The sequence below is a fragment of the Lepidochelys kempii genome, chromosome 16 (assembly GCF_965140285.1).
Source record: "Lepidochelys kempii isolate rLepKem1 chromosome 16, rLepKem1.hap1, whole genome shotgun sequence".
Taxonomy (NCBI): domain Eukaryota; kingdom Metazoa; phylum Chordata; order Testudines; family Cheloniidae; genus Lepidochelys; species Lepidochelys kempii.
The window spans coordinates 20,762,236-20,785,177 of record NC_136395.1 but is presented as its reverse complement, the minus strand read 5'-3'; the positions used below and the strand labels follow the sequence as shown (position 1 = coordinate 20,785,177).

The following is a 22,942-nucleotide window of genomic DNA, read 5'->3' as shown; positions in this document are numbered from 1 at the left end:
TCCTGGTACACAATGGAGGGTATTTCACATTGCTCATAATTTGCAATCAGCATTTGCTATGTATTAGACTATTTTGTCTCTTGTTACTTATAGTATGGTAGTGCCCATCAGGTGCTATGCAAACATGAACAAAAGTGGCTGAAAAGCTTAAATATTTTTAAAAGACCTAAACCCCATTGGAAAACTCCAGTAGACTACACAATAATTTAACAGAGATTAGATCACTCATGGAAGAGTCTAGCTCATTCTAAATCAGGCTGACTAGGAGTTTTGATTAAAAACTAAGGAACAAAGCATTTTTGTTTTGGTCTCAGCAATCATGGCGGTGATGACACACATACAGCCTTGTCTTTCCAAGACCACAACTCTGTGCCCCACAAAACCTGTGGGGCATCCACGAATTTTCAAGCCAGTTTTCAGGATCAGCACAACGCAGCATTTATTACAGTGTGATGCACCATCATGTCATAATGCTGATTTGGATCTGACATGTCACTACAGCCATTTCTAGTCCAACGAGGCCAGATGTTGAAAACAGACACACAGCACTTCTGAAATGCTCTGTGCACTGAGGAGGGCAGTAGCCAGGTCAACTGAATGCTACAAAATGGGTGTGGAGGGAGAAAATTTTCAGCAGAGGCTTGTCTCACATCACGACTTGGTTGAGATCCTGGATACTGCTTGTTCAGCCCCAAGCCCTATATGTATTGTCTCATTGTTTCTTTGTGTACCCCCATCTTTCTGTAACTATCTTGTCTTATACTTAGACCATTGTTTTTGTTCTGTTTGTACAGTGCCCAGCACAAAAGGCTCTTGGGCCATGATTGGGGCTACACTAATACAAACGGGTTCTAAACAATGTAGGACTTCCTTGCCCTTGACGCCAGCTGAATGATCTCTCTGTAGTTCGCTTTTTGTAGTTTAGGAAGACATGCCAGGACATTAATTCTCCCATGTTGCATGGATTCAGAATCCTCTTTAACTGGATTATTTGCTGGTAACTGACTAAAACCTACCTAGCTAGAACCTGTAAAAGTGGACAGCTCAACTCTGTCTCAGACTACTATCCAAGGAGGAGGACGTTATCCCTTTTATTACTTAGTTTAGCCACTGTGGGCTGGCAGCACTGGGCAGAATCCCACTGAATAAACAGAAGCCCTTGCTGGAGAAACTGCTTGTTGCATGTGAATCCCCTCACATGCAAACAATCGGCCAGCAAGCCATACACCCAGGCTGAATCAGTTGTCTTGAAACTAATAGGTATTTACGGTAGTGAGTTAAAAGACATTGACTCAACATTTGGAAATAGCGTTTAATGGTGTAGGTTTAGCAGGTAGAATGCAATAGGAACATGACAAGCCTTTTAGCCAGGCGTGGATGTTACTGTCCATAGCACAAAAACCAGGAGTTTTATTTCAAGAACCTTAAGAAATCACATTTGGCACCTTACAGGAACAGAATCTCACATGAGGATTCTTGTTACATGGTGTTACTGATACAAATGGCAATTCAAAAGTGGGGGGAAATCTAACTAGGGACATAGTGCTCCCTCGTTGGCTGCAGTGAGAAAACAAACACAGAAGTAGTAAGGATGGCTTGGCAGCCAGTTTGGTACAGCCCAACTTGACCCCTATATTTATGCAGGAAAAAATATTGACCTTAAATGTCTCCTCATACTAGATGGTACAAATTAAAATATGTAGCTTCAATCTGAACAAGGAGTGGAGAAGCTAGTAAGCCACATGCCAACACCACCAAGTGTTTCAGATTCGGGCCCACTCTGCATCAGGTTGTTTCCACTGGTCCGCGGTGTGTTAGGTTCTTCACTGAAGCACCTGACTATTGAGAAAGCCTGTTAAAAAACTATTCCCACTTATTAAATAAAAAAGGACTACATAAAAAAAAATTGACAGATTTATTTTAGGGGTAGAGGCCCTGATTATTCAGAAAATTCCATTATTAGCAGACTCTCTTATAAACCTCATCAGTCAAGAGATTGTTCTGCAGCTGTTTTCCAAGAGTGTCATGCTTACACGTGGGATTCACTTTATTTACCAGAAAGCCAGCTCATGTGTAGCTGAATTCTAAAGCAACTTTTGCAGGTGCACACTTTGTACTGGGAAGTTAATACACTTAAGGTGTTAAGCATCAGTTTCCACAGCTCTCTCCCCTTCAGATCATCCACACTTAGAGATGAGTTGCTTCATTCTATTTCTTTAAGTGCCCTGTACCCTCTTGCACTATTGCTTGGCAGAGGCAATCATCAATATGGTTAAAACTCTCTGCCTTTCACTACTAACTGAAAAATCCCTTCTCATGGGAAACACAAGGAGTTTGCACAACTTATTTGAAAGTTTAAGAGTCGATGCAAAAATGGGGCTGCCAGAATTGGGCACTTTTGCCTCCACAAGAGCAGATAGTGCAAAGTCAGAAGGAACACCCTAGGCAAAAGAAAAAAAAAAATCTCACATTTTCTGACCCACCAAGGTTTGGTTTCAGGTGAGTCTTGTTTTACGGCAGTTGTTTGCCTGTTTTTGGCTACTAGGCTTTTTTGTTGCAAATGGTTAAGACTAACCTCCAGCTAGTTCTCAAAAGCCAACGCCGGTTGGAAGATGCAGTAATCCTTTAACCCAACAATTATTTAGCATTTGAGACTTTTGCTCCCCCTATAGATAGGACAGCAGACTGGCCAGAATTCTTTTCACCTTAGGTAAGAGTCCAGTCCACTGTGATAGTTTACACGTGTTGCCTCAAGCTGAGGACTCCTTCCACATAACTGTCTGCTGGCTTCTTTAAAGTGCATCTGGACTGGAGTTATGCTCATCATCTCTTCCCTCCACAAAATGGACTCTTACCAGATCACTGACCCCAGTATTTTATAAGAGGGGCTAAACTTCTACAGCAGAAGTGGGCTGCAAAAAAAAAAAAAAAAGTTGGTTTTGGAGGAAGCCTTGTGAGCGGAAGGGACGCGGACACTTCACATTAGTGCACTCTCACCACCAGCGTACATGTAAAATCCCACCTTTTTATTATGGCATATGGTTCTGGTTTGGATGTGTCAATACCACACAAGTGTGACAAAAAAGGGGAAAAGACAGTGACGCTGAAATAGTTACAGAGTCATGCTATTAGCAACACAGGTTGATACGATGGATTTCCAAGATACAAAATTGTTGGGGGGGGGGGTCCTACACTGAAGTAACTTTACAATATTTTGTGAACTCACTTTTTTTTCCAGTAGAGAGAAAAAAAAAGGTAAAATATGCTGAGAACAACTACAAGCAGGAATCGCTTTAATGGTTAACAGGGAAAAGAAAAAAACGCTGCAACTTTGTTCTATGACAGCATCTATTAAACACACGTAATGAGGGGTCAGCAACTACACAGAAGTAATAGCAGATATTCACCACAGGAGTCTGGAGCTGGGGCAGGAAAGGGAACTCTGGAACTGGATGGTTTTATTTGGTCACAAAGTTGGAGCTGAGTGTTTAAAATGAGGCATCCTTAAAGATGCAGCACTCCTATTCAAAACAATAAAGAGACACTTCTGATAGACTAGAACCTACCGGTCTGCAATAAAAAAAATAAAAATTAGACATTTTAAAAAAAAACCCAAGTATTTCTAGTATTATGACTTAACTTACTGGTACAAAACAGACCGACAGCTCCTTAAGCAGCAACAAGACAGCCAAGGAGCAGTGCCACCTTCACCACAAAGTACAGTATCTCTGGGGCTTCCAATTCAAGGCTGATACTCCTAATACGATGTTAGAAGGATCCGTTTGTCTGCCAAGGGATCAGGCACGAAAAGGAGAGACTGCTTGCTTTTTTCCACCACACTGCCCGGCTCTAATAACAAGCTAAGACATTCTCTTTGGGTCAAGACTAACAGAAACCGCTTTCTCAAATATTCTTCAGGTTTCCTGCCAACCTGGGTTTTATCTCATTATAATTCTCATGGGGGTGGAGAGGGGGGATTTAAAAAAAACACAAACCCACAATTTTCCTGGCAGTCTCTAAAGTGATACTGAAAGTGTTTAACAGTCACTCTTCCACAGTTTAATTGTTTTGTCGTTTTCTAGTGCCGCTGATGCAATGATGTTTTCTGTCGGGTGACAAGCTGTTGAGATCACAACATCTAAATAAAAGGAGAGACACAGATATCATCATTTATACCAGTCCAAGCTGCTTTGGTTCAGAGCAGGTATTTTCAGCTCAAGTGTGCACAGTTGCCCCATCGTAAGACATGGCCAGGTTCTCTCGCTACAGCAGATACTGACAATTGAGTATGATGATTTATGAATACAAATGTTAGTGGGCCTACCCCAATTGTGAGTTTAATAGCTGGAAAGTAGGTAAAAGTTTATACGATATTACAACGGGCAGAACTTAGGGAACTATTTCACAGCAGTAATATAGGAAAGAACCAGAACCAGACCCAATGTTCTGACTACATTACACCAAGAAACCCTACGCATGCAAGTTAGGACAGATAAAAGCCCACTAAAGCAAAGGGCAGATAGTTGATTAAGCCACAAGTGCCCCAAACTCACGACTGAAAGCCCTGATCCTCCAAAGACTTACGCACACATGCTTCACTTTACCGATTGCAAACAGTCCCATTCGATGGGCACACTCTGTGCACAGGGTTAAGCAGGTGCATAAATCTGCATGATTTGGCCCTAAGACACTGATCATGCAAACACTTAAGCACGTGCATAATTCTATTCACAGGGGTCATGCCCCTGACTACTCATGTGAGTAAAACTGAGCATGTGCTTAAGCATTTGTAGGGGCAGGGGCTAAGTATTCAAAGCTCTTTGCAGATGGGGTCAGTGTCTCTAAAGATGCCTCAAGCTCACCCGGAACGCATCCTTGGACAAGTGCAGCTTTGGGAGGAGCCAATGGCCAAGGTTTTCCCCAAAGTGACTAATGAGTCAGGGTGCCTAACATTACATGACACTTGTGAAAATCTTGGCCAATTTCTTTCCATATAATTCAAGGAAAGAAATGTCTCTGATAGGACAATAATTCCAGTAAAAATGCCCATCAAGTGTCAGGGAAAACACACCATGGGTCCTAATCATGCCCCATTCAGACAGATTTTTATACTAATCTCATCTATCAAATTCTGAACATAAACACTAAACAGACATTTTCCAATTCACAGCATCAAATTAACCTTAAACGCTATGTGCTCGTTATTTATTCAGTTAAGGAATGCTTAATCAAGATCAGTGTACCAAAAGCAGATTCACACCTGTGTGTCCCTGTAATTTCTGTACAATCTCTTTTGTTTGGAGGTTCCAAATATAAACCAGGTTGTCCTCTGAACCAGACACAATCCACTGAAAAAGATGCAAAGGGAAATAGTTATTGAAGTGCCATTCTAGTCTTTCCTGCCACCCCAGCTTTAATTGCTATTTCCTCTATATAGGTTCATATACCACCCTCATCACCATAGCACTTGAGTGCCTTCCAGTTGTGCATTAAGCAACGTGGCTATCATCAGTCATGTGTGGTTCATTCTCCCTTCTCTCACTCACTCACACACCCCGGCGAGGAGAACTGTGGTGTGTGCAGTAGAGTGTTTTGTTTCGGTAGGCCTTGGGGTTTGTTTTCATATGTCCACGTTGTTCTGTCTTAATCATAATATCTAGCTCTTCTGCAGTGCTTTTCATAAGTGGTTCTCAAAGCACTTCACAGAGGTAGATATCATTATTCCCATTTTACAGATGGGGACATTGAGGCACAGAGCCAGGAGGATAGGGAGGAGGATGTAACTTGTCCAAGATCACTCAGCAGGCCAGTGGCAGAGAGAGAAATAGAACCCAGGTCTCTTGAATCCTGGCCCAATGCTCCTTCCACTAGGCCATGCCAAAGGCCAACAAGGCTAGTTGAAGAAGTGGCCTTAGCCCTCAAAGCAGAAGGGGGTGAGGGTTAAAGATGGATCTTAGTCCTGGAGGGAATCTCAGAGCGGCCCCTCAAGAAAGTTCCACCTCCTGCACAGGGATGCTGTGGTCCTAGAGCCAGCATCTCAACCAAGGCAACTCACAATCTGTAACAGGCAAGTGCTGGAGTGTGAACTAACAATATGGCTGCTCATCACTGAGGTTTTCCCTGTGTTACTGGGGTAGATGACACCTGGCAGAGTTCGAAGCACTGAGTCTACACTGCCACCTGTGGCAAACAGGTACCCTGGAGCACCCACACAGCTGCATGGAGTTTCCTAAAACTTTCCCCAAAATGGTCCCTTTCGACCAAGCCCCCAGCAAGTAAAGTTTCCAGGAGATTGAAACCTTGGGACCATTGCTTCTATTAGAATCCCTTCTCATTGCTTGGAAGTTTGCAACATTAACTGTAGCACTTGTTATACTGGGCTCCCCCCAGGGTGAAAACAGTTTTGCACTAAGGGCAAGTCAGCTATTTATAGGCCCAGAGAGATTTGCATCATCTCCTTAATTTTGATGAAAAATAAAACCTCAAATGCACCCACATCACTAAAAGCAGCTCAGTAATCACCAACCTTTCCACCAGTGACGGAGAAATTTGCAAAGATGCAGTATTTCTCATTCTTGTGACCTGTGTACGTCTTCAGGCACTGGAAGTGAAGAGCCAAAAGGCAAAAAACCATAAGCGCAGCTGGCAATGAGATATCTAGCAGTCAAGGACAAACTCCCTTTGCAGGGTAGACTAAATATATCTGTGCACATTTCCCACTCCATCAACTTGTCCAAAGGATGCAGAGGGCATCTCTGCCCTAGAATGCTAAACAATCACTTCGCTGGGTGAGGGGGGCAGGGGGAGTGGCAAATGACCCCAATTTGTCACTTCCACCCACAGAAAGAACAAGGCAAGAACAATTTACCAGTTCAAGAAACACAGAATTTAGTGTCTCTGGGCATCACAAAAATGTAAAGGAACTTTTTAAATTATCCCATTTAGTCCACTACTCTAGAACAAGGGCTGTAACAAATATTATTTACAGTAATTATATTGTACAGATGACAGAACAAGTTTAACCTTATGTGAAACCATCCAAAGCAGGCTACAAACCTAGCTAGGACTTTATAGTAAGAGATTGTGACTGTACCTTTCCTTTGCTATAGTCCCAAAGTTTCAGTGTGCTAGAGAACAAAAAGGAGAACAAGGACTTTAGGCTTTGTGTTATTTCACCAGTCGTGATTTCTTGGTACATAAAAGTTTTTCCATACTAGAGCTTCCCAGAGTCTACATTACTCATTCTAGTCCAGCTTGGGAATGCAGAGTTTCAGCTAACCCAACAAGAATTAGATTTTATTTATATGCTATTTGTATTCTCCTCTGTGAAAAAAATACGGAGCAAGTCTTTAAGAATGCATTTTGTCAAGTCCTTTTTTCTTCATACATGAAGAGATGCAATGATGAGGTATGTGACCAATAGAGTTGAGAATCGTCATTCAGTTCCTTTCGTCCCCCACATTTTGAGCTAACACATACTGCAAGATACAGATTTTGGACCAAGCAAAACCAAGCCAGAACCACACACTGTCCTGCATCTAGGTAGTTACAGGGATTGCATAATGGGATGACAGCTTTTAAATCAGTCAGTAGTAGGCAAGAAAGAGATAATATTCAAATTCTATTTGGTAACCTAAATGAAATTAGCCACTGGTTTCAGACAGATGTGTGTCTTTCACACACACAAAAGAAAACACAAAAACCCCACCCATATTGAAGTACGAGGCAACAATGTTGACTCCCCTGCTCTGGCTTGCAAAATAGCCTTAATTTAGGGTTTCCTTGCATTCACCGTATGAAAAGAGAAGGAACAATCCTGTAATGTCTTTTATAAGACAACATTCATAGATAACTAGCTCATCACCCTGGGACTTAGGGATGGGAACGTCTCATTACAGCAGCAGCAATTAATACAAGGGTGGAGAAGGGAGAGTGGCTGGTTCTTGGTAGCAGTAGCACTGGAAATATTCCAGTTGGAGAACTCTCAATAGAACCAATCCCCCTGCATAGCTTTTCTGCTTTGTATGCACAGCTATTTGAGCACTGCTGCCTTTGAGAGAGAGAGGGAGACTCACAGCCTTTCATGGTGTTCCAACAAGAGAACCATTCGATCAAGGAACTACTTCATGATGAAGGCTCTGAAAAGACACAAAGCTAAGAGTGCACGGGGGTATGGCAACCTCAGTGCTAAGACTGCCAATAGCATAAACTTTGCTGACGTTCTGACCATATAATTCCCAGAGGACTCGATTATAGAAGTGTGACGGTAGGTATGAGTTTACCCGTCGTAAGAATATTACAAAAGCAACCTTTTTTATGCTATTGAAGGTGATGAATGCACTTTAAATGTGTTTTTTAATACCTACTTGTCCAGAGTTGCTGCAAGTATGTATTTGCCATTTGGAGAGAATTTCACAAAAGACACAGGAGGGTTATCATCATCTGTGTTGGAAACACAAGGGTGTTATGCAGAATATGGTGAAATATTTCTCTCATGGACAAAGAATTTCTTGTGACAAAACAGACCTACCGCAGATTAGAAAGGCCAACTTCAAGATTAGTTTAGTTACGTTTTTGTTCAGCTACCATTTTATACGTCAAGCAAACTGATGGGAGATACAGGAAAGTGGTAACGTGAAATAGTTCAAGAGGAAGAATATTTGGTTTACTAGCATTTTATTATTACATAATCTAACGTGAAATAGTTCAAGAGGAAGAATATTTGGTTTACTAGCATTTTATTATTACATAATCATCCAACCTTCCCACTGCATCAACCCTCCCTATAGTCCAGAACGTGGCTGTAAAAGTCATAAGTAAGGCCCTACTTCATTTGTGATATTGCAGAACATGCAATATTGGGCTTCCACCACAGTTTTCGTTTTAATTAGCTTATTTTGCACAGTCCACAATTTTGCATGTGTTTTGAGTATGCAAATAGTACCGCACTAACATTTGATGCCTGTAAAATCTTAAAAGCTAAAATGATTGGATTCAATTTCTACAGCGTTTGTGTTAAGACTTTTAGTCTTCGGAATTTTAGTCACTGAATTTTTAGATCGTATCAGTCACTTTTTTAAAAAAAGAACTGTAATACCGTTGCAGCAAAATGTCTGGTTATCAAAAAAAAATAACTGGCATAACATAATGCTTGAATGTTTATATCATGCCAGTCATTTTTTTTCTTAAATAAATAGGTGTGTTTTGCCAGAAGCTGGGAATGGGTGACAGGGGACGGATCACTCGATGATTCCCTGTTCTGTTCATTCCTTCTGAATCACCTGGCACTGGCCACGTCGGAAGACAGGATACTGGGTTAGATGAACCCTTGGTCTGACCCAGTATGGCTATTCTTAAGTCTACTCTGGCTTTTCCATATTACCACAATGAATAAAGGTCCATTATTACATTTCTGCAATTTTCTATGTCTTGTCCACAACTATTTGAAGATCATCCCAAGATTAGGGTCTTAGTCATAAAACCATTTCACTGAGACACACCCTACTGCTAAAGTACGTCCATTGTGAACACGAGAAGGTGCAGTTTTGCCTATGTCACTTCATGTTAACACTAGAGTCTGGTAATCAAAGGCATGACATGCACTGTTCAACAGGCTGCCCATTGTCTTAAGAAGGGCATCAGTTCTCAAATACTCACAACCCTAAATTGTAAACACATTTAGTCTTCTCCCACTGCCATGTGCTATTGCACTCGAGTATGTAGCTACCATTTCTGAAAGTGAAATAAGACTTACTTTTGCCACAGCAGTTCCAAGCCATTGCACAGCCAAACATAATACAACAATGACTAGTGGAAAACCCTGTAGTAAGGTACTTAGGTTTATTGTCAGCACACACTAGGCTATATTCCAAGCCTAAGAAGGTTTCCTACACATGTGAGAGGATATTTCCCCTAAAATCAACTGCAAGGATGGTTGTGTATAAAGAGGACAGTGTAAGGAGAAGGAAAAGAAATCAAAGCCGATAAGAAAACCACCTAACAGCAGTCAAAGTCATGCTGGGTATTTCATATTCTAAACGATAATACAGCAGAGAGAATCAAGAACAACATACACACATTTGCCTGCTTACCAATCAATGTTTTTAAGCACTGGCCTGATGCTGTATCCCAGATTCGACTATAACAAAAAAGAGACATGAGTCACTATTGTAGCTATGGAATGTATTATATCATCAACTGTAAGTTTACATTTTAACCTCAAAGTCATGATATAAGAAGTGTAAAACTAAAAGAATCTACGTTTTTTAAGTTATTTTTATGTAAGGAGCCTAGAAGACTATGGCACATAATAAATGTTACTGAAGAAATAACCACTTACCAGAGACCGTCATAGCTACTTGACACTATCAGGGAACCATCACGATTAAAATGCACCTGTGGTTTTATATATGGGGGGAAAATAGCAGTATTCATGTTTCTGAAGAGCAAGCAGACACATTCGAAAATTATTTGTCTCCCAAGTAGTATGTTGGGGCCCCATTGTCACACAACGAGTACGCTGCGATTCATGCAGAGGGTATGGCAAGAATTCAACAACAACGTGATGATGGGCACAGAAAGTTCAGACATATCAGGATAAAAAAAGCACTCTGGGAATGTTACTGTCAGTCAGCATTGCAAAATTCTAATGCCTCACTTGCATCCACCTGGGTTTTTTTTCCCAGCTTGAATACAGACAGCTGCAGTTAATTCAGTTAGCAGGGTAATGGGTGGGCAAATAGATTGAGACTAGCTGGTAAGCTTTCATAACAATTACAGTAACTCCTCACTTAACGTCCTCCAGCTTAAGTTACATCGCTGCTCAATGAGGGAACATGCTCATTTAAAGTTGTGCACTGCTCCCTTATAACATCGTTTGGCTGCTTGCTCTGTCCACTGCATGTAAGATTTTTGTGGAAGAGCAGCAACTTTACAAGGGTGCATTGTACACGTTCCTCTTCGCCGCCGCCGCCTCCCCCTCCCTCCCAGCGCTTCCCCCACCGCCAAACAGCTGTTTGGCGGCACTTAGAACTTTCTGAGAGGGAGGGGGAGGAGTGGGGAAGCGCTGTGTCTTCCCCACTCCTCCCCCTCCCTCCCAGAAAGCCCTAAGCGGGTGGGCTTAGGGTTTTCTTGGGGGCGGGGAAGGAGCGGGGATGCGGAGTGCTCCAGAGAGGAGGTGGAGTGGAAGTGGGAAGAGGTGGGCCTGGAGTGGAGCAGGGACGGGAAGAGGCAGGCCTGGAGCATCCCTCAGTGAAGTCGGCGTCTGTTCTTCTCCGGGTAAGCTGCCACTGCTGCTGCAAAGGTGCTTCCTAGTGTTCTTGCCTGCAGCGGGCTGTGTCTGTGTGGGGTAAGCCAGGGGCACTTCCCAACCACAGTACAGTACAGTATATAAATGCCTTTCGTCTGCCCCAAAAAAATTTCCTTGGAACCTAACCCCCCGCATTTATATTAAATTTTATGGGAAAATTGGATTCGTTTTACATCATTTCACTTAAAGTTGCATTTTTCAGGAACATAACTACAACGTTAAGTGAGGAGTTACTGTAATAGACTGTTTTAAGAGGCCTCTTAAAACATTAAGACCTGAACTGATTCACTGCTCCAGTGCCGTGAAGAACTTTGCTAACAGTAGCAAGACCATACTAGAAGAGTGCATTAGTTATATGCACGCCTCAGTCGGGTCAATTTATTTTCTCCAGTCACCCATGAGCTTCCCGCAAAACCCCAGTAAAGTGAATTTTAAATAGCAAATATTTAAACACACCCATGAGGGTTGTGAGGAGGGAGTTTGTAAGATCACACACATTTCTGGTAAGCATTGTGGACTATACTCCATTTTAATATCAGATCCATGTGTTCAGAGCAGCCACAGCTCAAAATGTCTGAAGCTTAGAATTCTCTCACCTCTGCTTTCATTTTATAACATTTCATCTCTGTTAAGAGCTGCACACCTTCTGTTTTCCTTACTGTGAATGGATTCTTTTTTTTTTTTTACGTTTTATTCATGTTCATCCACTAAATGGATGAGATTTTAAATGCAGTTTATTTTGAAGTTCTCTCATTCTACCTCCTGAAGTGGTTTAGAATAATGAGAAAGTTATGGAGAAACCCAGAGGTACAGCAAATTCAGATTTTCATTGAGCAGACTGGAGTAGCCCCACAACCTGCGCTTTTATAGCAGATGCTGCCTGTCATAATGCCCAGAGGCAGAATCCATTCTGGGGTTCAAGTGGTAAGTATGGGTCACTGGCATCTCCATGTTCATTAATACCCTTACAAGTCATCACATGGCATTTATCACACTGTGTCCCTCACCAAGGGGCAGATAGAGAGTAACAGTGAGACACTGCTCCCTTCTTTGCAAAAGGGGAAAAAGCCCTGCTAGATGCAGGCAAACATGTCAGCATGTTAATGTATCTGAAGGCACTTACAGCTGAAACTGGGTCAGAATGCGCAGGCAGTGTCTTGAGGCACTTCCCTGTTTTCACATCCCATATCCGCACACTTTCATCAAACTGAAAATCAGAGGACAAATTCACACAGTGATTTTCAAATGCACTCACTCCCCAGCCATACCGCCCAGCCCGCATGAACGGATTAACAGGTTTGATCAGGGAGGGGAGAGAAATATGCATGACTACATTCCTCAAGCATCCAGACTTATTTCTGCTTGGGAGCACCCAAGATTTTAATGGAATTCCTCTTCACTGCTAGTCACTGAGCACTGTTCACTTAGCATGGGGATCTTCAAAGGAGTTCAATCCTAACCTTCATGCTTTGCACTTCATGGACCTTTGATGCCAATCGCAAGGAGCTCTGTGAATTTTAAGCTCAAATATTCATGCAAGGAAGCTAGTATTTATCCCTAGCTTACAGAAAAGGTAATTCAGGTTTAATGACTTGCTCAAGGTGACACAGCGAGCTGGAAGAAACGTGAGAGGAGAACCCGAGAGTCCTATTCCCAGTCCCTTCACAAGCCACGTGCATAAGGCTTCCGAGCTGCAGAGCAAGTTGTTGAAATGGTCATGAAGCTACATTTCAGTGATGCCATGGTTTGCATGAAATAGTCAAATAATCCTTCAAAGAGATAAGGGTATCTTCCAGAGCAATCACAGAATCTGAACTATGAAGATACAAGGAGCTTCTATTTCCCAAGCTATTCATGCCAGAGCACCACTCAGTACTTAAGGAAGGCTTTGCAATGAAGTGAATGTAGATATGCTGACTGTTAGTGAAGCCAGAAATAACATCTGGAGCTAGACCTATAGCCAGCGCTTAGGGTGCTATGGGTGAAGCCCCAAACTTCTAAAGCTGGACTGAGGGCTTTGACTTTGGCTCAAGAGCCAACATAGTAGTGATGCTACCAACTCTCCCCTTTAAGACTTCATTTAATTACATGCATGGTAGAATTCAGATGGTCTAGACCTCTGCAGGGTGTATGGGACTTGTACTCCATTGAGAGTGTGTTCACTTACTGAGCCTGAAACAATGAGGTTGGACTGGGGGTTGAAGTTGCAGCAGAAAACATAGTTACTGTGCCCCTTCAGTGTCTTCAAACACTTGCCCTGAAATCAGATTTAAAATATTGTTAGAGTCAAATATACACACAGTAGATTTACCAGTAACTTCCCACACCTTCAAAGTTCCCATGGTGACCTGAATTCAGGACTAGTCATACTGTGATAAAGGGACAACGTCAGGTTAAATTTCTACCCCAAATCTAGGCTTCTATTAAAAAAAAAAAAAAAAAGTCCTTCAAGTTTTTATGGGACAGGAACCATTAAGCAAAACAGAAACAACGTGTTTCCAACCCCAACCCTGTCCCATTTTCATAGTGCATGAGAACCCGGCGGTTAAACTGATTAGAAACAAAAGTGAAATGAACTAGCTTATTTTAATTGCTAATACAGAAGGCAAGCAAGCTGCATCACTGGTGAAAAGTTAACAACAAATGTTCCATGTCAAGTTAGTCTTCTTCATTTTAAGATACCCCGAGAGAGGACTGGGGAGAAGAGAAAACTCAAGCCTCGCCCTTACCGAGCTCACATCCCAAATTTTGAGAGTTTTGTCATCGGAGGCAGAGACAAGAAGGTTGGAATCTGATGACCATGCTACATCAGAGATACCCTGAAACAAAGGAAAGCAATTTAACACTGAGCTTTGCTTGCTCATTCACTCCAGAACAGGCAAAGCATAGACAGTTTCATATCTGAAGCCAGAAAGAGAGAAAAGCAGGGTTACCTTAACTTTGCAAAGTCAGGATAGAAATGGATCACAGCAACTTCAACACCTCTTCCTCTTAACACAGGACAGCCAATGACTCCAGGAAGCTTTTAGCTTTGCTGAGCCTCGCATTGCAAGAGCATAGTGGTTTGTTCATCCAGAAGTTCTAGTTACTCTGGGACCTAGTCCTCTTTTTGAAGTTCATAAATAATAACTTATACATAGCTGGGTTAGATTCATTTCCTTCCCCCTCCCTGACGGGGGGCTTATCCCTACTGTCTGCCTGAAATGACCCAGAGTAAGATTTTCAAAAGCAGCCAAGTGACTTAGGAGCGTACATCACGTTTTCAAAAGTGATTTAGGCAGCTAGGTCCTACTGACTTAGTGAGATTTAGGAGCCTGAGTCTCAGTAGAAGTGAACGGGACACAGCCATCGTCTAAGTCACTTTTGAAAACTGGACTTCAATACTTTGGAACGTATTCTTCATTTCCAAACATTAGATCTTATTTCCTGAATTTCAATGGGTAAAGCCATGAGAAATGTCAAGTTCCCTTTAAAAAAAATTTTTTTTTAAAGAAAGCACCATTCTGATCAAAATTTAAAGCAAATCATTACACTATGTAGTTTTCCTAGGTGGAAGCCCAGCTGTTCAAACAGGTAGTGTTAGTGCTCACGAAGGGAATGACTTTCACACTAGCTAAGCATTGTGAATGTAGATGCTTTATCAACAATCCACAGGTTTCCGCCCATCTCTCTCAATCCTGACCTGAAACATCCCCGTTATTCCAGGCCCGGGCCACCATCATCATCATACAGGGCTAGGACTATAACAGGGTTTAAAAAGACAATTGGATAAATTCATGGAGGTTAAGTCCATTAATGGCTATTAGCCAGGATGGGTAAGGAATGGTGTCCCTAGCCTCTGTTTTTCAGAGGGTGGAGATGGATGGCAGGAGAGAGATCACTAGATCATTACCTGTTAGGTTCACTCCCTCTGGGGCACCTGGCATTGGCCACTGTCGGTGGACAGGATGCTGGGCTGGATGGACCTTTGGTCTGACCCACTATAGCCATTCTTATGTTGGGAGGGGGTTTGCCATAGGGACAAATAAACCCCGCCTCCAGATTAGACCAAACAATTTGCTTTCATATGAATTAAACCAATATACGAAGGCTTCTGGAGGTGAAAGCTAGCAAGTTAACCCATTATGCAAGCCCCAGATGCAATACTGAATTGCAATTGCGATCTGAAAGGACAGCTATTTAGACTGCAAAATATTCTTTAGAGTTCAGTACTTACCAGTTTGTGACCAGATATTGTTTTTTCAAACTTGCCATCATATGCTCCCCAAATTTTAATTAGTTTGTCAGCCGCTAAAAGAGAAAAGATTCCCAATTAGTAAACAAGCAGTACTAAAAATAGCTCCCTTAAGGAGCGAGAAGCGCATTGGCTACTTTTCTGCAAACACGTTACTGTTTTTACCCTCAAGCACAGACTTCCGTGCATAAGGTAGGGTGTAAACATTAAATGACAAAGTTTCACTGCAGGAGCTGAGATTACACATGCTGCCTTGAAAGTGAAGGGTCTCAAATAATTCAGTTCCAAAACTGGATCCACCGTAATTTATCTGACAAGCAGTGACCTTTGGTTTCTCATTTTTGAAAATAAAAATGTCAATGAGAAAAAAGTTTCCATGCCACACACAAACCACTGAAACACTTCTGCCTCAGAGAAAGCAAAACTGATCCATAAATTGGGCCGACATTACTGCTCGTGAGAAACAAACCTGCTACCCGTTATCATGTTAGCTTGTGCTCTGTACAAGAGAAAGAGGTTGATATTTGCCAGATGTTAAAAGTTAGAGAACTGTCCAGGGAAGGAAGATAAATGAACTTCTAGAAGATACTATGAAGAGTGAGAAGTTAATTTCTATGGAGAAAACTGCACACGTAAAGGCAGTCACAATAAAGTAAAAGACCAGAATCACTGCCCATTTCTAGAGGCCATGGTGATTTCAGTGGCCATCTCCATCACCTTCAGTCGTGTTCCTCTAAATTAATTCTTTCCTCTCCAATCCCCTTTGAATAACCAGTGCCCAAGTATGTGGTACTTGATTCAAAAGGAAGTTGTCAGGCAGTTGCAATGATCACCAAAGAAAAGGTTAAACAGATATCAAGGTGAGCTTTGAGTTCTAGGCAAAAAACTTGTCAAGTTCCTCCCTTCCCAAGTTTGTCAGTCTTGTACATTTCACCTGGCTACTTATAAGAAAGGAACAGGCAGACTCTCCAAGATGCTTTTATATTACAATGCCAATGGAGGGAAGGAAGAGCTGGGAGCCCTCTGGGTGAATCTCACCTCAATGCAGAGAATGCACACTGGTTGCTCATGCCAGGCAAGCCCCAATTTAAAGACTTAAGCCAAAGTTTAAGTGGTGCAAAGGGCTGCATGGGGCCCCTCTCTGCACGAGGATTAATTTCACATGTATCCACAATCAGTGTGTAACTCTGCATTGTTTTTTGTAAAGTGGCTCAGTAGCATAAGTTGAGCATCTCAAGCTCTTCAAGCCAGGCAGAGGAAGATTCAGCATATTGGACAACAGGACATAAAAGCAAACATTAAAGTGGGTCAAACTTTGGAACAGCCAGCTTTGAGTGTCCCTTTAAAAAACAAGCCATGTGGTTATATTCCCCCACCTTTTGATCATAAAAAAACATAAACAAGCCATGTGGTTATATTCCCCCACCTTTTGCATTAAGATTAGCCATCTACCTGTCTCCCAACAGGAGGTTCACATGTGCACATTTCAGATAACGGGAAGGAATTAACGAAGACTAATACTTACAGGAACTGGCCAGCCACTCTCCATTGGGACTAAACTTTACTGACGAAACCGCCTTAGTGTGTCCTGCTAATGTGAACTTTAGAGCATAGTTTGGTTTTACAGGTGCCGGCTGTAAGAAAGAATCACATGAGTAAGATGACCGGAGCTTTAATTCAGTGTTTCAGTTGTAACTGGGGTATCAAACTGAGTCACTATGCAGTGCTCTGCACTTGGATGGCAATCCAGATTTGATCCTTTATTTTTAAAAAATTTAAGTTCCTAGCCCTTATGTTTATGAAGGAAACCTGAGCCAGTAACGTCTTCCTGAGCCAACATAGAAACATGCTCAAACAATGGGTTAAATTCATCCTTGGTGTAACTCCAGCCAAGTCTGCTTTACCAGGAATGAAGCTGGCCCAAGAACTCTGAGAAGTGTGAACTGAGCCAATGATCTCAATGGAGTTACCTGCAAAGGATTTTTAAAAATCGGGGTTGTGCCTTTTTGCTTACAATTTAAAATGAAGACCTGAAAAGCTCCCCCATAATCACAACTTGTTTTCACCTTAACTATCAGCAATGTCAAATCCAACCTTCCCCGGTTTTCCTGAAAGACTTTTTGGGGAAGGAGTTTCAGAGGGGTGCTGCACATTCTCACACCCTTATTGGGATCATGGTCTTTAACAAAGACATCCTTTTTCTCCCAAATGTCCACAAGTATTGCAAGTGACTTCAAATTTTTCAATCTGTTCCTCTCTCTATTGAGATAACAAATTCACCAGTTCTCCAGTCACCCTAGAGCTGTCCCATGGCCTGAACTGCTCATGCAGAACGCAATAAAATATTTTCTTGATAAGACTCTTTTAGGGTTTTTTAAAATATCACAAAACAGAAAAGGGTACAAGGCCATTTTTTTTTACCTTTTGCAAGTCACCTTTACATACCAGCACTGGCTATTTCACTGGTGATCTTTTTAGCAGAAATATTCATCTACTCTGGGATTGTGGGAAGGCTTTGGTAGGATACCACAACATTCCCCCACAGTCTGACCCCAATTGTAATGATTGTGGAAATCATACTTAGCTGTAGAAATAATTAAAGAAACCAAACTTCTGACAGATCTCATAATTCCCTCATGGCTAACTGGAAACGCTGTTTATTATTTCAAGAAACTCTGACAGTGTCTCCCCATTTCTCAGCAAAGATTTAATACTAGTGTCACACCAATGTTTTAGTACTGTGATTACATTAGTTACAAAATATACTATGCCAAATTTATGAATACTCTGAAGTGTTACCATAAAACAAAATTTACACATTTTGTGATATATTCCCTTTAATGAATTTTGCAAACTACCAAAATTCAATAAGCCATACTGGACCTCAGTTATGCATGTTACAAGTTACATTATCCACCTGCATCAAAACTAAGCTCTTTAGAGTAATGGCAGGAATCTTGTTGTCTGTCTTGTCCACAAAGCACTTAGCATATTCTTGGCTCTAAACAAAATTAGGAGAAATCCTAAACAATTCCTTTAATTCATGTAAGTTATTAAATACCCCAGTCCTATTTGTAAGTTTGTCAGTAAAAGATGCAAGTAACTTCCATGTGCACTGACAGGTGGAGATATCATTCTGAGATTTACACGCACCTTGGTCTGATTGGTTGAGGAGGAAGGAGTAGATTGTGTTTTGGTGGATTCTGCATCTGGTTTCTTCTCTTCTGTTGCCATGGTTCTCAAGCTAGCAAGTCAGATGTATGGTACTTGAAGCAATGAATGAATGTGCTGCTTCAAAAGGGAGCCTTTCACACCAAAAGAACTGCTCTAATAACACAAACCTATGAGAAAACAAAACTCCACTGTTAGCCATCAAGTAAATTATTTCAGCAGCTAGAAGAGAATTAACACAACAGTACGTCCTAACCATAATCCATGTTCCCAAATAACCAGTGAAAACACAAAGTTTCATGCCCATGACTTTGTACCATATGTAATGCTCCTCTCAACTCCCCTTCTTATAAGCTAAACTATAGAGCCTTTTGCTGGCCACATTATACTTGCTGTCCTTTTTCTCAGGTGCCAAACAACATTTAAACAGCTAAGCACATTACTGTTCCTGAGAGCTCTTTTCCGTGTAAACAATTGCTGTAGTTACCACAGGTTTGTTAGCCAGTGGCAAGGGAGGTGGTCCATGTGATGCGCTGAGAAGATGCGGTCTACAGAATACAAGTTTAAGAATCCCAGTTATGACCGATTACCACATTTTGCAAGGCTCCTCTGGCACCATATTCAGCAATCCCTAAGAATACAGCTGTGAGGATCTGGCGAGGGCAGTTTATTTCTCAGCACACTCCCTAAAATGCCATTAAAATTAAATAGTTCAAAAGCATAAGAGACAAAGATTTCAGTTCATGGAACAGATGCAAGCAATAGCCCTGGATGTCTTTCAGGCTGAATGACAGACACGATGCAAAACCTATGATAATGCGAAAAATGCAACAGGCATACCCAGAAATCAAAAACCTATTAGCTTCCTCTGCGCTCTTAATTCACCCTTTTCAATCAAGGGTTGCCTCCTTAACTGCATTTCAGAACAGCAAATCACACTCGTTTCTGCCGTATACTTGGAAGATGTTTCACCTGATTAAGAGCCAGCCTTGTAGTAGTCTCAACAGACTCGCCCTGTGAAACAAAACCTGTAACTGCTGTGCCAATGTTCTGCAATCAGGGCTTACACTGCAGAGGGAATAACCTCTACTGCAGCCCAAGTAGATTTCAGCCTGGCAATGGAAAATACCTCTGACACATACAGTAAGACTTTGTCTTTAGGAAAAAATTATTAGTGTAATTTCCCCACTGTTGCTACCACCAGTTCTGTTCTGCTGATAGGAGCTGTATTTGAAGTGACTGGTAGTGTTTTAAGCATCATATCATCCTTGGGGGAGCCATGCAGCATGGTATTACCTGTGTCTTATCTACACTAGAGTTCTCTTCGGTGGAGATGAGCCACTGGTAAGAAATTTGGAAGAGATCTTTGGAAACTGTACGTCAGCTTTTCAATGCGTGGCTCTGTTTAGGACAACGTTATTCATCATTCAGCACAGGAACAAGAGGCAGCTTTCTGCACCAAACAGTAGAAACAGCAATATTCAGTCCAGGTTTCCTGAATGGCAACTGGCCGATGACAATATGGCTAAGATTGAGCCCATGAAGAGACTCATTCCCAGCCCAAATCTTTAAAGCTTCAGCCTGCTGGAGAGGGTGTAAGCTCTACTTCCGTACTGGTGCCAGTCCAACATCCAGTCACCTACAGAAGCCTGGGCACCCAGGATGAGACACACCCACTGTTCTCCATGTCATGAATGGTAAGGGCCAGGATCAAGGGATGCAAGTAACATGGGCCACACAAGCAACCCAGAACCAGTGCACAGAAGGTGGGGAGGGGAGAAAGGAATAATGCATGCCCCCTATAGAGGCTATAAAGCATGTGAACCAAGGAAGGGAAAGGTTTGTGCATGCAAAGCTAGATACAGATTATGGGAGCTAGAGCGGACAGCAGATCCATACACCCTGGGCACGGACTGATGCATGCCCCAGCCTAGCATAGGAGCGGGGGGGGGGGGGGGACTGGGCCATTCCCCCAACCCCTGCAAGCGAGCTAGGGAGGAGGCAGATCCATGCCCCCACACACATGGAAGTTAGAGAGGTGCACATCCATACACCCTGGGCAGATCCAAGCACCCCCTAGGAGTCCTCTGGAGGAGGCAGGTACATGCACCTCCCCCCAGGGGTGCTAGGGAGGGGCCAGGGCTGGGGCATGCCCCACACACGTGGAAGCTAGGGGGGGGCAGGTCCATGCAGCCCCCCCCAGGGTGCTAGGGAGGGGCCAGGGCTGGGGCATGCCCCACACACATGGAAGCTAGGGGGGGGCAGGTCCATGCAGCCCCCCCCGGGGTGCTAGGGAGGGGCCGGGCTAGGGCATGCCCCACACACGTGGAAGCTAGAGAGGGGGCAGGTACATGCAGCCCCCCCGGGGTGCTAGGGAGGGGCCAGGGCTGGGGCATGCCCCACACACGTGGGGCTAGGGAGGGGGCAGGTCCATGCAGCCCCCCCCGGGGTGCTAGGGAGGGGCCAGGGCTGGGGCATGCCCCACACACGTGGGGCTAGGGAGGGGGCAGGTCCATGCAGCCCCCCCCGGGGTGCTAGGGAGGGGCCAGGGCTGGGGCATGCCCCACACACGTGGAAGCTAGGGAGGGGGCAGGTCCATGCAGCCCCCCCCCGGGTGCTAGGGAGGGGCCAGGGCTGGGGCATGCCCCACACACGTGGGGCTAGGGAGGGGGCAGGTCCATGCAGCCCCCCCCCGGGTGCTAGGGAGGGGCCAGGGCTAGGGCATGCCCCACACACGTGGGGCTAGGGAGGGGGCAGGTCCATGCAGCCCCCCCCCGGGTGCTAGGGAGGGGCCAGGGCTGGGGCATGCCCCACACACGTGGGGCTAGGGAGGGGGCAGGTCCATGCAGCCCCCCCCGGGGTGCTAGGGAGGGGCCAGGGCTGGGGCATGCCCCACACACGTGGGGCTAGGGAGGGGGCAGGTCCATGCAGCCCCCCCCGGGGTGCTAGGGAGGGGCCAGGGCTGGGGCATGCCCCACACACGTGGGGCTAGGGAGGGGGCAGGTCCATGCAGCCCCCCCCCCGGGGTGCTAGGGAGGGGCCAGGGCTGGGGCATGCCCCACACACGTGGGGCTAGGGAGGGGGCAGGTCCATGCAGCCCCCCCCCCGGGGTGCTAGGGAGGGGCCAGGGCTGGGGCATGCCCCACACACGTGGGGCTAGGGAGGGGGCAGGTCCATGCAGCCCCCCCCGGGGTGCTAGGGAGGGGCCAGGGCTGGGGCATGCCCCACACACGTGGGGCTAGGGAGGGGGCAGGTCCATGCAGCCCGGGGGCGGGGGGCGGTGCACGCACCCATACCCCCCCCCGCGGGCAGGTCCCCGGGAGGAGGCAGAGCCCGGCGCATGCCCCGCGGGTCCGGGCGGGGAGGGGACCGCGGGGCCCGGGCCGCGAGGCGGCGGCTGGCGCGTGCCCGCCAGGAGCGGGCGGGGGGGGGAGGGGCCCCGGCCCCGTTCAGTCACTTACCGGGGGGGCGGGGCGCCGCCTCCTCCTCGGCGGGGAGCAGGGCCGGGGAGGGGGGAAGCGGCGGCACCTCCGTAGCCGCCAGGCGGGGGGAATGTGCGGTGGCGCATGCGCGAAGGGCGGGGGGGGACGGGACAGCACAATGCCGCTCTCTCCTGGGGACGCTACGGCGAGGCAGAAGGGACAGAAACAGGGGCAGGGCCGGGTCGAGTGGCAACGCCTTAAAGGGCCAGAAGCCTTGTCTGGGTGAATAGTTGGCGGCGGGGCACTAGGTGTGGCTGGGTGGAAACCTGCTCGTTGGGGGCCCCCAGACCACGCACGGGGGCACAGCCAGGGTTCCTCCCGGGACCCCAGCTGGGCTCTGCCATGCACCAGAGCCCCCCCATGCTGCCCACGTGTGCGATTCCCATTGAAGTCACTGAGCACTGGACCAAAGACCAGCCTAAAACTTCCCACGCAGGAGCCCTCAAGGCCCGACTCTTCCCCACCTCCTACCCTGTGCAGTCATCTACACTGGGCAAAGGGGGTGTAAAGTGCCACCTCTGTGGGGAGGGGCGGCGCGTTTTGACCTGGGGGTGGCTCACACACACAAGGTTCTGGCTGTTAACATGTCCACACTGAATGTACACCGGACCCTCGCTAGAACGCGCGTCTATATAACGCGGCCGCGGCCATGGATCCCAAATTTAAGCACAGGACAATTTTTCTGGGTTTTAAGCGACCTTGGTGTTCATTATAAGATTTTCGCCCGGGCAGAACTCTCCAAGGTAT

At 44.8% G+C, this 22,942-nt stretch overlaps 1 protein-coding gene across 3 annotated transcripts; it reads right to left on the bottom strand.

Moving 5' to 3' along the window:
• Window positions 1-1,292: 1,292 nt before the first annotated feature.
• On the bottom strand, window positions 1,293-22,290 carry WDR5 (WD repeat domain 5). Of its 3 annotated transcripts, none has more exons than XR_012155206.2 (15): window positions 22,175-22,290; window positions 18,696-18,883; window positions 17,068-17,176; window positions 15,525-15,598; window positions 14,038-14,127; window positions 13,476-13,565; window positions 12,432-12,515; window positions 10,340-10,395; window positions 10,092-10,138; window positions 8,367-8,442; window positions 7,094-7,127; window positions 6,527-6,601; window positions 5,261-5,348; window positions 3,408-4,138; window positions 1,293-2,912 (listed from the first exon to the last, which is right to left on the bottom strand). XR_012155206.2 is itself a non-coding variant. In XM_073313749.2 (15 exons), the coding sequence occupies exons 3-15, from the start codon at window positions 18,774-18,776 to the stop codon at window positions 4,038-4,040; spliced, it is 1,005 nt and encodes a 334-aa protein (XP_073169850.1). In that variant the 5' UTR covers window positions 18,777-18,883; window positions 20,010-20,166; window positions 22,175-22,290; the 3' UTR covers window positions 1,293-4,037. The 3 variants fall into 3 exon arrangements, 2 of the variants coding, with proteins under 2 accessions (XP_073169850.1, XP_073169849.1); XM_073313749.2 differs by adding an exon at window positions 20,010-20,166 and having other exon boundaries at window positions 1,293-4,138; XM_073313748.2 differs by having other exon boundaries at window positions 1,293-4,138.
• Between the last annotated feature and the right edge of the window lie 652 nt (window positions 22,291-22,942).